Source organism: Mus musculus, chromosome 6 (genome assembly GCF_000001635.26).
Source record: "Mus musculus strain C57BL/6J chromosome 6, GRCm38.p6 C57BL/6J".
Taxonomy (NCBI): Eukaryota; Metazoa; Chordata; class Mammalia; order Rodentia; family Muridae; genus Mus; species Mus musculus.
In genome coordinates, this window is record NC_000072.6 from 107,554,436 (window position 1) to 107,570,476 (window position 16,041).

General features: G+C 39.5%; 1 protein-coding gene across 1 annotated transcript in view; it reads left to right on the forward strand.

The window, feature by feature from the left end:
- The window catches only part of Lrrn1 (leucine rich repeat protein 1, neuronal), a 40,503-nt gene extending 24,710 nt beyond the window's left edge, over positions 1-15,793 (forward strand). Inside the window, exon 2 of the mRNA NM_008516.4 lies at positions 12,556-15,793. Within this exon, the coding sequence (NP_032542.1) occupies positions 12,808-14,958 (2,151 nt within the window). The 5' untranslated portion in view covers positions 12,556-12,807 and the 3' untranslated portion in view covers positions 14,959-15,793. The remainder of the gene's footprint in view (positions 1-12,555) is intronic.
- The last annotated feature ends 248 nt before the right edge of the window (positions 15,794-16,041 follow it).

Below are 16,041 nucleotides of genomic sequence, written 5' to 3' on the forward strand. Positions count from 1 at the left end.
TTGACCTTTCCTGAGACCTGCCCAGGAAGACACTGGCTTATGCCCATACATTTTGATAAAGTTGATTTAAATTCTGGGAGTGGCAACATCCTCATCTGAGTTCAATGGAAACTAAACTGGTTATGCTCTACAATTTTAATATTCTAGAATTTTCTGGGGATAGAGAGCACTCCAGTCTTCTCTGTGATTTGTTGAGATAAATCGTCTGGGAGGAATCTGCATTGTCTTCAACACCCACCCCAACCCCAGTGCAAGAAACCCGTCTGTTGTACAGATAATTTTCAGTATGCCCATTCAGCTGATGCACAATTGGGGTAGGGCTCCTTTGGGAACATCAAACGCCCGTGGGAGGTGATGTCAGATGACAAGCTTTAAAGGCAAATGACGTTCTAATTGTATCTTTCTGAACAGACCACTTGGAAGCGCGTGCCTGAGTCAGTTCTTTAGTGTCCCTACCCTCCTACAGTGTTATAAGGGAAAAATAGGTGCCAAGCAAGTGTCAGGTAGAAAAAGAGGAAAAGCTGTTCCAGATACTTTTTCAGGAGACACATTAATATGCTTGTAGGGGGGAGTAGACACTAACTAGTGTTTGCAGTGCCTGGACTTAGATCTTCTATAATGGAAACTCTAAAGGAAAATACGTTGTGGGAAGCTTGCTTTATACCAAACACTGCTTAAGACATGTTCCTTCATACAGTTCTCACAAGATGCATATCAGGCATAACTACACATGAGCTATAAATTTATCCTGCTGGCAGAGAAGGAAGCCAAGACCCAGGAAAGTGAAGTAATTTGTCTTTTGTGCCAATTTGTAGTGCTAGAGCATGAACCTAACTGTGCCCTCCTCTTGAGACCTCTCTGGATATTCTTTAAAAATAAACAACTAAGCTCAATTTTTTGAAGAAGCCAGGGCCAAGAGTCATAAGGGGCTACCCATGTGGGTCAGAATCTGAAAGGAGCAATGCTCACCTAGAATCCTAGGATGGATCCTTCCCCATCATCTTCTTTCTGCTCAGCCTGAGTATCTGCAGGAAATAGACATGCGTACTCAGCTCAAAGACAAGAGGGGAAAACTCGGATTGCTTAGACTTTGGTCCAGTACTGGAGTTCCACGGCTATAAACCTTATGCTACCTGAGAACTAGAGAGGACTTGGGGCTCCAGTAGCAGGAGGCCCTAAGCCCCCTATTCCATGACTCACTGATTCCTTAGACTTTGTTTCTGAAACACCGGGACCTTTAGACAGTATACTGTTTCAGAACCTTATTACAAAGAAGAGATTTGTATATTTCACAGATTTGAAGGATAGAATTTCAAGACTGCGCAACCCATTGGTTTGGCTTCTAGTGGAGACTCATGATGGATCATTAGAGACAGAAAGGACCATGTGATAAATCAGGAAGCAGAGGGTCAAGGGTCAGACTCAGGTTTTTAAACAATTCCTGAGAGCCAATATTTCTTTCTGAGGTCAGTACCCACAATGGCCTAAGACCCTCCCACCAAAACCACCTCTTAAAGATTAAAAATTCCCCTCAATATTACTGCTATGGGATTAAGCTACCAATGGATCACAAAAAATTTTGCAAGCTGTAGTTAATGTTTTACTCTGTTTGTATTTTAGTCACTCCATACCGTGCATGGGACATCCCTGAATTAAGGCTATTATAAAAGTTAGCTATGACATGTTATATTTCTCCTGAGGCTCTTCAGTCTTAAATCCATGCTTTTTTTACCCACCCTCCTCATTTTTCATATTTTCTTTAACTGTCTTTCATTTGAATTTCTGTGTCTTTACACACTTTGCAACACATGGGCAATCATCAATACAAATGTTTTTAATTTATGCAATTTGAAGATTAAACTTGTAATCTGGCTTTCCTTATATAAAACAGATCAACAATTATGATCAATTCTATTGCATTTTTTTATTTTAAAAAAAGCAATAAATATTGTTTAGCTGACCTGACTACTGTTTGTAAATTGTTGGCCATCAGCATGAATAACTGAGGTATCTACCATACTCCTGATTTTCCTAAGCAAATTAAAGGCGAGGTAATGGTGAGAGGGTTAAGAAACCACAAAACTATTACTAATCTGAGTGTGGTATTTTTCATGTGTTACTAATACATAGTTGGTTAGTAGGACACTAAAGGCCAGTGACCTGCAAGATTGAGAATGAAGGAGAAGCAAAAGAACATGTACAGCCTTAGCATAAGCTAAGTGAAGAAATATGGAATTCAGGGCTAGTGAGAGGCCTTAGAGACATGGGTGTTTGCCTCCAAGGCTGATAACCTCAGTTCAGATGCTGAAAATGAGCCAATTTCTATAGGTTGCCTTCTGATCCACACACATACAGGATGGCATACCCCTCCCAAATCAATAAATGTAATTTAATGTTTTTTTTTTTTTTTTTAAGAAATAAAGAGGGGACACTGTTGTATCAAAGGCAGGTGGCTGGAGATTTGGAATGAAGTCAGAGTTCCTATCCAAATATGTGACCTGAAAGGAAAGATTGGTTAAGATGCTCTTGGCCATCTCTGAAGCCTTCCTCCAACTTGGCTTCACCAGAGATTGCAGAGAAACAGCCTACTTGCCTTCGATTAGTGGGAGCCCAGTCACAGTCTGAGGCTACTGCTCTCTCCCCAAAGCTCCTGTCAACCATGCCAAGCCACCCACGTGGAGTAAACTCTTGCCAGCTGGCATTGGACTATTGACTTCTCATTTTTCTTTTGTTTTGTTTTGGGTTTTTTTCCCCCTTTCTTATAATTTTTTTTGGTAATTCTTCAGTCCACCCAGACCAGCCCTGCCCTGTTTACCATGCCTGGCCAACACTCCTCAAAGGACTAATGGTGCTGGCCATGCTCAGCTCCTCTTAGGGGCTGAATGAATTGTGACCCCAGCTTTTATGCTTAGCTTGGAGACCAGCTGCGCCTTTGAGCTTTTCCCAGAGACATTGGCTGAGGCTGCACCTGCAGGGTGATGAATTTGCCCTGGCCTGAAAGACGAAGGAGAAAGAAGAGAATCAAAAGATTACTTGTGCCCATCCTCTTTGCACACTAGTGTATTTATACCACTCAAACCCACCAGAGAATTTGGGAGTCTATTAAATAATAATTACAGCATAAAAAAAATAAAATGTGGGAAAGAACAATTATATTTTGCTTTGGGAGCCAGAAAAAAATACCGCAGATATTTAAAGTGAGCTTCAGAAATGCTGAATTAGAGCATTTGGGGTTTGCTTTGTCTCTCTACCAAATAACTGGGTCATTTTGATCACCTAGGGAATATCTAAAGTTATATATATATCTGCATTTCTTTTTTAAATAGGACCCCCGAAAAAAGTAAAAATGGGGTAAAATGTCTTTTTTTTTAAAATCTAATGACATTTTCCTCAGAGCAAAGCTTCACACCTTAATGTTAACAACTGTGGGTTTTCACACATGCAGTCTTTACAAATAATATCCAGGTGTTTCTATCTAATCATTTAGCTATCAAAATTTCCCTGTAACTCAGCAGTATCAGTGATCACGTTGGTCTATAACTCAGAAGTTACAACATGCCTGCGTGCTATAAAAGGCCTCAGAGAGCTGACGCTGTGCAGCCTGCTCAGCTAAAATATGTTTGAATGGGATTGGCTTACTCTCTCTTCCACTGTTTTCTACTGTGTTAGACCCTCCAACCTTAACATTCCTGGCCCTGGAAAGCCAAGACATTCTGAATTTGAAAATATTGGAAAATTAAATGCCATCTCTCCCTCATAGTTTAATAACAAGAAAGGAAAGGAGGGCAGAAGGTACATGATTCCTCTTGCAAATAGCTGGGAGGGTTGTTTTCTAGGGTATCACAAGAATGGATAGATCCAATGGATCCTGAGTCTCCTTCAGCCTGGAAAGCTATGGGGTCTTCTGTTCTCCACTTACTGAGTTACAGGAGTTGTTCAAGGTCACCTAGAAAGTTTGTGGAGAAGAGAAAAGGAATCCTTTCTCTGGCAGGTATTTCATTGTGCTGTTTGGCTCACTGAGGCATACTGCTGCATTGCTAGCTGATGAATAATGTGGACTCCAGAGAGAGTTCTCTAGGGAGAGTTCTCTATGCAAAAGAGTCCCTGCAAGCTCCCTTCAGCTCTTGTGATGGGATATGCTTTGTTGTTTGCTAACGCCTTGTAGAGACAGATCTTTTCCTCCTGTTTGGATTTAACAACAGTGATGACTTTTAACAAGACAGAGTGGTCCACCTTGGACAATGTCTGAACCAGAAATATCACCATAAAAACTGGCCAGACAAATCTAAGAGGAGAAAGGGTCAAAGATGAAATAAAAAGACTGAAAAATTAATGTCTAGCCGATGTGTATAAGCAGTTCAGATGCACTTGTCACATCCCGTTTCCTTTAGAAGGGAAATAAGACGGATGCCCTATAAGGGATTTTCTATCATCTCTTTCTCTGTTTCCACCTGTGGTATCCATCTACATTAGGTTCCAAACATCAGTGGGCATCCTCTGCTGATTCACCTATTCAATGATTCCTTCTGTCCTCAATGTCCAAACAAACAAACAAATAAAAAGATTTAGATTCAATAAGAGGCAACAAACCTATAAAGATAATATCTAACAACTATTGGGCGCTTGTGATGTGCCAGGCTTTTGTTACATCTGCTCTCCCAGTTCTCACTACGCTTGCAAAATAGATTTTATGATTTTCATTTTCAAAAAGAGAAAGAAACGGAGACTTAGGAAGTTCCGGTAATTGGTCCAAGGTCACAGGGCTGAATTTAAAACCAAGCCTTTCTCAAAGCCGCACTTTTAATTCTAAAGTTAGGTTCCTGTTTGGTTTGAAAGCTTAAAGTCCTTGAGAGTGCTAACAGTAAGCACTTGTGTGTGCAGCAGAAGTCAGCATGGACTTCAGGTCCAGGAAACATCCTTCCGGAAGGTCAGTCCACAGTGCTGACTTCATATTATCGAATTAGTACTGCCTCCACAGGGGAGGGGTTACTGGGATAATTTGTATTGATATAATAATCCTTTTGTTAACCCTTTATGGCTAGAGTAAACAAAATCACACTTCATCATTACTGAAGTTATTCTTATGAGAAAATATAAAGGTTGCACTGCAGTAGTCCAGACTGGCAGACTTGAGAGAGCCAAATGATATTTAACTTTAATATTTATGTGTATGAGCATTTTGCCTGCATGTATGTACTCACACCATGTCCATGCCTGGTGCCTATGGAAGGTTCTTGGGGTTGCTATTGATGACGTGAAACAGGAAACATCATAACCAAATGCAAGAAAAGGAGGAAAGGGTTTATTTTGCTTATATTTCTATCAAGAGGGAATTCATGGCAGAAATTCAAGCAGTACAGGAACTGCATAGGAGTTGATACAGAGGTCATGGAGGGATGCAGCTTACTGCCTTATTCCTTATTGGCTTGCTCAGCCTACTTTCTTATAGAACCCTGGACCACCAGCTCTGGGATGACCACACCCTCAAAGGACTGGACCCTCCCACATCAATAACTTAATGCCCTACAGTGTTGCTTGCCTACAGCCTATGTTATGGATGCATTTTCTCAATTGAAGTTTCCTTCTCACAGAAGACTTTGTGTCAAGTTGACACAAACACAGACAGCACTTTCTGTCACTAGAGTTATAGCCGTTGTGAGCTGCCATGTTGGTGCTGGGAACTAAATCAGGGTCCTCTGACAGAACAACAAGGAGCTCTTAACTGGAGAATCATCTCTCCAGCCTGCCAGAACTATATCGTAACCATCTGTCCATCAAAGAAAGTGTGCATATAAAAGCTGAGGTCCTAAGTCCTTCTATCTTCATTTGGGAATCAAATGTAGTTTTCCATTGATGTAACTAGAGTACCCAGGGTTGGTGATAATTCCAAGTTGGAGGTTCAAAAGATTTGAATTTATGGTTGGTTGGTTGTGTTTGTTTGTTTGTTTGTTTTTGTAGTACTGGGGATCAACCTTGGATGTGCCATGTACACAATGCAATCTTACACTGCGCTGCATTCGCTCTCAGCTTGCCGTTGGTACTTTGTTTACCCACACCAGACATTCATTGAGGTCTGGTGCAGTATTTGGTCTGAAGCTTTCTAGCTATTAATCCTAGTTAACACTAGTTGAAAACAGAAGTGGTAAATTATCATTGTATGGATGCTCCCAAACATCTTCCATTCTCCAGGTCCTCACAACCTTTGCTCATTCTTTACTTCCCACTCATGAGCTGAGAATGGGATGAAATGACTTAATGAAATGCCAGAGATCCAAGTAAGTTTTGAGAGCCCACCATGAGCGGTGCTATTTCTTAGACCTTAGACTAAACATTTCCACATAGGTTACTTTATTTACTTAAAATAATTTTCATGTATGAGGAATATATAAATGGCCTTAATTTTAACTATGAACAGGGACTTTAAAAAAAAAAGATTTCACGAAGTTTGCATCAGGCAATACATCTGCAAAAGAGAGGAGTCAGCATTTGGATATAGACAAGTTGATCTCCTTCTCCCCAGAGAGACTTTCTACATTCCTAGAGCCTTTGTTTGCTTAGCTTTTCTTGCAGAAATAGAGATATGTGTGATTACGATTCTATGGCAAATGTGTATTCCTTTTTTTCTCAACTCCATCAGAACTTAAACTAAAACAAATAGGGAAGATGAGAGTCTGGGTCATTTCTGCAGTGGTGATGTCTTCCATTTCCCTTGGGATTGTATATTCAGAGCAGAGTGTCCCACACACATCTCACTGGGAGAAAAGAGCATCAGATGTAATCGTCTAATTGTTTTAAAGACCTCTATTGAAATGTGTCCCTTGCCAAGTTTGAGCCTTTAAGGCTACAGTTTGTTCTTTAAGGGATTGTTTCCTGAAACTGCCAGATTTTGTTTGTGGAACATTATTCACATAATTAGCAGAACATTTTCTTCTCACATTTGACAGATTTAACCAGCCAGTCCCAGAATAAAGCCGATTTTTGTTTTGTACATTTGTTTTTAACTAATCTACACAAGCCATTTTTACTTTTACAGAATTTAAAATAGTTAATTCATGTATGTGTTAAAAGTTACACTAAATTATAGTGTGATTACTGTCATTTTTACAGCATTAAATTTACTCTACCCCATTTCCATGTTCAGTTTAACTCAGTATCTTAAGACTGTTCAGCATCCATAACTGAAGCTACCACTTAGACACTAATCCGTTCACCTGGTTCTTGATAGTTATCTTTCTGCTTTCTAGTTCTACGATTTTAACAACACTACATACTTTTTAAGAATGGAGTCATACAGTACTTGTTTGTGTCTGGTTTGTCAATGTCTCCAAGATTCGTCCATATTGTACCTTATGTCTGGCTTTGCAATGATTCTCCTAATTTGCTTTCTGATTCTGTGATAAAGACCCTGACCAAAAAACAAAACAAAACAAAAACAACAACAACTCTGGGAAGAAAATGTATATTTAGCTTGCATATCCTGATCACAGTCCATCCTTAAGAGAAGCCAAGGCTGCAACTCAAGCAGGGTAGAAACCTGGAGGCAGTAACGGAAGCACTGGCCATGGGGATTCTCATTCACTCTCTTACTCCCCAGGACTATGTTCAACAATCTTTCTTATACTCTGAGAACCACCTTTCCAGGAATTGCACTGCTCATAGTGGGCTGTCCCACATCAATTATTAATCCAGAAAATGCCTCCACAGACTTGTCTCTAGCCCAATGTGTTGGAGCCATCTCCTCAATTAAGGGTTCTTCACAAATTACTCTACTTTGTGTCAAGTGGACAGAAACACACACACACACACACACACACACACACACACACACACACACACATCTATTATCTGTATGTTAACCCCCTGTCCTTAGGAGAATGGGTCAGAGGATGACTCAGCACCCCACATACCAAGAAAAAAATGAATACTGAAATGCCTAACATAAAATGATCAAGTATTTGCCTAGAATTTGGTACACACTTTCCTGTAAGGAGTACTTTAAAACATTTATGTGTTACTTATAATACTCAAGTTATTTGAATTCTATGTAAATAATGTTAAGCATCTGTACTTATCCAGTACGGTCACACTTTTTCTGAATACTTTTCACTCAAGGTTGATTGAGTCAGTGATGCGAACACCATGGATGCTTAAAGTCAATTGTGTATACCATGTTTTTCTTTATCAGTCTTGTTGACTGATATCTAGGTTGCCACCAACTCCTGACTCTTATAAACAGTTTTGCAGTGAACATGGGTAAGCAAAGGCATTTTGATATCTTGCCTTTATTTTGTGTCCATACACAGAAGTAGAATTGTTGCCTCACATGATAATATAATTTTTAAATATATATTTTTTAATTCTTGAGAATTTCATATTGTGCTTATAATTTTTTGAGAATATCCTACATTGTTTTCTATAATGGTCACACTATTGTACATCCTTACCAATGCATAAAGGATTTAGTTTCTCTGTCTATTTTCTACATTTTGACAGTGACCATTCTAATGTGCATGAAATGATAAACTCATTATGGTTATCATCTAAATTTATCTTATGATCTGTTATGTTAATCTTTTTTATTGCTTGTTGGTCATTTGAATATTTTCTTTGAAGAACTGTCTGTTTTAGTCGTTTACCCAGCTTTAGTTAGGTTATATTGTTTGTTTGTTTGTTTGTTTTTATGGCTACTGTTCAATTGTTGGACTTACTAATACTGTTTTTAAGCTCTTACCCAATAGATAACTTCACATTTTTTTCTCATATGCTTTAGTCTGCCATTATATTTGTTGATTTATTCCATGCACAGAAGACTGTAACTGTGAAATCATCCTACTTGTCTATTTTTGCTTTTGTACCAAAGCTCCTGGTGTCATACGCAACAAATAACTGTGAAACTCAACACTGAAATTTTCCCTCTCTGCTTTCTTCTTGGAATTTTATTACTTTTTAGGCTATACTTAGGCCCTTGATTTAATTTGAGTTAATTTTTTAAGACGATGTAAAACCACGGTCCCCGCCTTATTCTTTCCATGTGGATATCCAGTTCAGCCAGTGTTTTCTGTCTGAAGAACTGTGCTTTTCCCATTGTGCAGTCCTTGTCAGAGATTGTTTTTATTTCTGGGTTCGCTGCCCTATTGGTCTAGATATCTTGTGTCTTCCTTTGTATTCGAGAAGTGTCACTGTGCACTGCCAAAGGAGCACTATTCGGGGTTGGAAGACATATTTCATATGAAATTTGATCTCTGGTTTCTGAGGTTCATGACTGGTCAGTTGGTTGAGGCTATGTATGTGCAAAGACAAATTTGAACTCTTGAATATAATTGTCATATTCTGTAATTAAAACTAAATGGTGAATTTTTCATAACACCAGTGAGACTATAGACCCATCAATGCTCTTCTCAATAGCAATACACTATTTGTAGAGTTTCCAAAATAATTTTAATGCATATTTTGCTTCCTAACATATTTCTTTAAATTCAGTCAAAACATAAAAGTTTTCTTTTATTCCATCCCAGAGTTCTGAAAGACAGATTTGTACATTTCCCTCTCTAGTGTGAATTAAGATAGAGGAATAAACTCCAGCAGATCTTCTGTAAAGTTTATAATGCCCTTGAGCTTGTAAAATTGATCTAAATCAGTGTTTCTCAACCTGAGAGACATAACTCCTTTGGAGGTCACATATCAGATATCCTGCCCATCAGATACTTCCATTATGATTCATAACAGTAGCAAAATTACAGTTATGATGTAGCAACAAAACATTTTTAGGTTTGGAGGTCACTACAACATAAGGAACTGTATTAAAAGTCAAAGCATTAAGAAGGTTAAGAGCTACTGATCTAAACAGAAACTAGCAGAGAATGAATTTGTGCAGTTTATGATATTTGAAAAAAGTTATTTGCATGGTTGCATTCTTTAGAATTCACTGACAAACATCCAAATCAGGTAGTTTAATACTTTTGAAAAGTTTCAAATACATAGTAAATGGCAAAGTAACCATATTTGGGGGTGAATGAGAGAACAATGCTAGGAGCTTTCCCCATAGGCCTGAAAGCTTCTAGCATCAAAGCCACACAAATTCATTTCACCTCAGACTTGTCACAATCTAAATGGTAGGGTCATTACCTTGTGAGGCTAGTAACAAGATTTACATAGTAAAACAATAACTTTTAGGTATTTTTATAAATTTTGTACTAAAATATGATTCGCCTGTTTGTCCCGGCTATTTATATTCTCGTGGGTTTTGCTACAGTTCAAGCACGTGCTTTACAGTGTAAAAAGACAAAGCAGGATGCTGACACAGAGGGAGGCCTTGCTGTGGTCCTGAATGCTGGAGCTGTGTACAGTCTTCTTACTCATTTTTCTAGTCAGTGTCTGTCTGTTATTGAATGTAAATGTTGCTTTTATTTCTTCAGGTGAAGGGAAGAGATGAGAGACACACACAGACTGTGTGAATACTGGGCTGAGCCTAGAGTGTTCTTTCCCTGTTTTAACTATCCCTAGGCGTAGGCCTAGAAGCTTCTAGCCTCCATACAGTTCAATTCAAGCTGATGGAATAAATCTGGCTTCTCTTAGCTTCTAACTGAATTGTCTGCCTTGCCTCGTACTGTCTTTGGCAATATGTTCTAATCTTCTTTCTCCTCATTCTCTGGCTCATTATATCTTCACCTGTGTCTAGTGTTTTCTCTCTGTAACCTGTTTCTATAAACTGTCCCAGTAAATCTCTCTCTCTCTCTCTCTCTCTCTCCTCTCTCTCTCTCTCTCTCTCTCTCTCTCTCACACACACACACACACACACACACACACACACCACACCACACAACACACACACTCAGAAACACACCACCTTTTCTCTCTCTTGCTATTCTTAAATGGTCTCTCTCACCTGTGCTGTTCTCCTAAGAGATGGGCATGTCCTATCTCTGACTTATTTTCTCAAATCTTGTTCTAATTTGTCACTTCGTCTGCCTCTCAATTAGATATCATTTTCAAACATGACTGCTTCCTTCTACAAATGAACCTTACCTTCATTGTTAGGGATTAAGGTGTGTAGTAAGGGCATGTCTGTATTTTAACCAAATCACCCTGTACTCTAGGGCATGTTGGCTTTCTGTGAAGATCATAGACACCTAGAAGGTCTTTGGATGTCATCCTCTGCCAGAGCAGCTGTGTTGCTGGATTAAAATTCATCTCCAACTGAAGTTCTTCAGTTCTCAAACTGAAGTCCATTATAACAGAAAAATATAAGGGAACATGTAACTATGCTTAGTGTAATTAGCAAGTGCCCAGTCTCCTCTTAGAAAAGCAGAATTACTGCCAGTTATCTATATAGTGGCCTTTTTGTATTATTTTTGGAATTCATAACACCAGAGCCAATAACTACTGGTATTATATAAACTAGCAAGACACAGACTCTACCTGGTATTTTGTTAAAACCAATACTTAAGTCAATAGGATCAGATATTTGTCCTCTGAGAACTACTATTTAGCTAAGACCACATGCATAGTAACACAACAACATGACAATACATGACAAATACAACTTTTATGAGCATTTAATATGTGCCAAATATTGCACACACAGAGTTTTATATAAATTTCTAGTTTTTGCTTTGCAACAGATTCAGTTCTTCAATAAGAATGTAAGACTCCTTGCTGAGAAACCCTATTTTGTAATTGAATAAATTGAGAGACGATATAACCTATCCTTGGCCTGTGGCTGTTAAGTAGACAGTGAAATTCCAAGGAGCTAATTAAAACATAGATATTAGGTATATACATATTTCTTTTTCAGTGCTAGAGATTGAAGTTAGATTCTCACCCTGCTAGTGTTCTTCCACACATCTGTTTCTTGCTTGAGACATATTTTAACATGTACATATTGAATACATTTGTGTGTTTATAAAAAATTTGTAGAGAGGCATAGTAGTCACTGCTTTATTCAGCCAAGATCAGATGGTTATTAGAATATAGGGGAATAGAGTAGAATAAAATATAGTTGCTATTTTCCTTCCATAGCTTTGCTAAATTAATTTCTTACATATAAGTATTTGAACTTGGAACAGTCTTGCTGAATGTGTCTACAGAATGTAGCATTTGGAGGAGAAAGAGTCTCTGAAAACAAATGTTGTATTAATGAAAATATCACAGATAATTTAAGATTCCCAGAATCTTTCATGAACTACCATCCATGTTTTGGTTTTACTAAGAGTGTCTGTTCATCTTTTTAGAAACATAAACATGGACTTTCTAAAATAATCTTGGTTTTTAAATAAATGGTATCTTTAGGTTTTCCTGGGTATTTCAAGTATGAGTGTGTGTTTAATGCCTATCCTAAAGTATGTGCGGTTCTAATTATAAAGATAAAGGAGTTCTAGCTAGTGTTAGTGCAATAAGTGGGCCATAATAAGAGCATCCTAAGGCTCAGAGTCTGCGTGGATATTCTGCAAGCATTCTGAACACATTTCTTCAGCTATATGAGTGACTATACCCTTTGTAGTAAACAAAAGGCAGTCTACACAATAAGCATAACATCTCCCCTGATCTGATTTTCAGACACGTCTCCAGACTTTGATTTGGCTGAAGTAACTCCCACAAGGACCTGTGCACATGCCTGGCATTGAGTGATACGGTTCAAGGACTTCAGATTGCTTCCTGCCTCTTGGGAAGTTCAGAAAAACCTTCAGACTCCGGAATTCTTTTCCAGTGAGACTTGCTTGAATGTTTACACTATCTGCTTGCTGTTCTCCTTGCCACTGAATCGTGTTCAGATCTCGGTCAGGAACTGGGTGTGGTTGGCAAGCCACCATGGCCAGATTGAGCACTGGGAAAGCAGCTTGCCAGGTGGTGCTGGGCTTGCTGATAACTTCATTAACTGAATCTTCCATACTGACTAGTGAGTGTCCCCAGCTTTGTGTTTGTGAAATTCGTCCTTGGTTTACCCCACAGTCCACCTACAGAGAAGCCACCACCGTGGATTGTAATGACCTCCGCCTAACCAGGATCCCTGGCAACCTCTCTAGTGACACACAAGTGCTTCTCTTACAGAGCAATAACATCGCCAAGACCGTGGACGAGCTGCAGCAGCTCTTCAACTTGACCGAGCTGGATTTCTCCCAGAACAACTTTACAAACATCAAAGAGGTAGGGCTGGCAAACTTGACCCAGCTCACAACCCTGCATCTAGAGGAAAATCAGATTTCAGAGATGACGGATTACTGTCTGCAAGACCTCAGCAACCTTCAAGAACTCTACATCAACCACAACCAGATCAGCACAATCTCTGCCAACGCCTTTTCTGGCTTGAAAAATCTCTTGAGGCTGCACCTGAATTCCAATAAGTTGAAAGTGATCGATAGCCGCTGGTTTGATTCCACTCCCAACCTGGAAATTCTCATGATTGGGGAAAACCCTGTGATTGGAATCCTGGACATGAACTTCAGACCTCTCTCCAACCTGAGAAGCCTAGTGTTAGCAGGAATGTACCTCACTGATGTTCCCGGAAACGCCTTGGTAGGCTTGGATAGCCTCGAGAGCCTGTCTTTCTATGACAACAAACTGATCAAAGTCCCTCAACTTGCCCTGCAAAAAGTTCCAAATTTGAAATTTTTAGACCTCAATAAAAATCCTATTCACAAAATCCAAGAAGGAGACTTTAAAAATATGCTTCGGTTAAAAGAACTGGGAATCAACAACATGGGAGAGCTGGTTTCCGTGGACCGCTATGCCCTGGATAACTTGCCAGAATTGACAAAGCTCGAAGCAACCAATAACCCCAAACTGTCATACATCCACCGTTTGGCTTTCCGTAGTGTGCCGGCTCTAGAAAGCTTAATGTTGAACAACAATGCCTTGAATGCCGTGTACCAAAAAACAGTGGAATCTCTTCCCAATCTGCGTGAGATCAGCATCCACAGCAACCCGCTGAGGTGTGACTGTGTCATCCACTGGATCAACTCCAACAAAACCAACATTCGCTTCATGGAGCCCCTCTCCATGTTCTGTGCCATGCCACCGGAATACAGGGGGCAGCAGGTGAAGGAGGTCCTAATCCAGGACTCAAGTGAGCAGTGCCTCCCGATGATATCGCACGATACATTCCCTAATCATCTAAACATGGACATTGGTACAACACTTTTCCTAGACTGTCGGGCCATGGCTGAGCCAGAACCAGAGATTTACTGGGTCACTCCCATTGGAAATAAGATAACCGTGGAAACTCTTTCAGACAAATACAAGCTGAGTAGTGAGGGCACCTTGGAGATAGCAAACATACAGATTGAAGACTCAGGAAGGTACACCTGCGTTGCCCAGAATGTCCAAGGAGCAGACACTCGAGTGGCAACTATCAAGGTTAATGGAACCCTTCTAGATGGTGCACAGGTGCTGAAAATATATGTCAAACAGACAGAATCTCATTCGATTTTAGTATCTTGGAAAGTTAATTCCAATGTCATGACATCGAACTTGAAATGGTCATCTGCCACTATGAAGATCGACAACCCCCACATAACATACACAGCCAGGGTGCCAGTAGATGTTCATGAATATAACCTAACACATCTGCAGCCTTCTACGGATTATGAAGTGTGTCTCACGGTGTCCAACATCCATCAGCAGACTCAGAAGTCATGTGTCAATGTCACAACCAAAACCGCTGCCTTCGCCCTGGACATCTCTGACCATGAAACCAGCACCGCCCTTGCTGCGGTGATGGGGTCCATGTTTGCCGTCATCAGTCTAGCATCCATCGCTATTTACATCGCGAAAAGGTTTAAGAGGAAAAATTACCACCATTCGCTGAAAAAGTATATGCAAAAAACCTCGTCCATCCCACTGAACGAGCTGTACCCCCCACTCATTAACCTCTGGGAAGCTGACAGTGACAAGGACAAAGATGGCTCGGCAGACACCAAGCCAACCCAGGTTGACACATCCAGAAGCTATTACATGTGGTAACTCAGTGGGTGTTTTGCTTCTGGTAGTAAGGAGCACAAAGACATTTTTGCTTTATTCTGCAAAAGTAACAAGGTGAAGAAGACTTTTGTACTTTTGACTTTGCTAGTTGTGGCAGAGCGGAGAGGATGGGTGGATATTTCAAAGTTTTTTAGTATAGCGTATCGCAAGGGGGTGGACACAGCTGGTGGTGACTCTCAGCTTCCAGTTTGTGTTTGGTTTTTATCCTTATCATTATTATGATTATTATTATATTATTATTATCATCATTATTTTATTTTAGTTGATTGCTAAACTCAGTAATGCTGTCTTAACTACGATGCTCAATGATTAATGACAGGTGGGGGGTTCTCCTGTGCTTGACCCCTTTCTTCTGAAGCCATCAATACGAAGAACCGAACCGAACCGGCCTCTCAACAGCTAACATAGGGTTTGGAAGCAGCATTAGATCCTTTGTAGCAATCTGGTCTACAGACTTTAACTCAAGCTAAGACTAAACTTGCTACTTTGTTGAATGATGTTAGTTGACTGTACTGTAATGTTGTATCAACTGAACTGAATGTTTGCCTTTCAGCAACAACTTTCTTTTCCTTCCTCTTTGTTTTTTAATAGTTAAAGAGGCTTAGAACAAGCTAACAGGCAATAGAAATATGTATATCAGATTTTCTAATGTAATGAACTACATGGTAATTGTTACTATATTCTTTTTATCTTTAGTAGACACTTTTAAAGAAGAAAAGATAATTTTGTTGTGTTTAACTCACCAACTTGGTGTATAATGAAGACAGAAGTATAATAAATTAGTTTGTTCTGATTTTTTAGAACACTTGCAATAATGTATCATTTATTAGTTCTTGCTAGTTTCCCACCAATGCAAAGGACAACTACAGCATAGGTCTGCATGCTCCCCTTAACATTCAGATCCTAAAATCTGTTGCTTTCTTTTTGTAAAGAAAGACGTATCCATTTCAACTAAGACTTCCTGGGCCAGAGAGATGGCTCAGTGAAGAAAGGTCCCTGCTTCCAAACCTGACCTGAGTTTCATCTCCAGGCTTCACATGGTGGAAGAAAAGACAGACTTTGAGT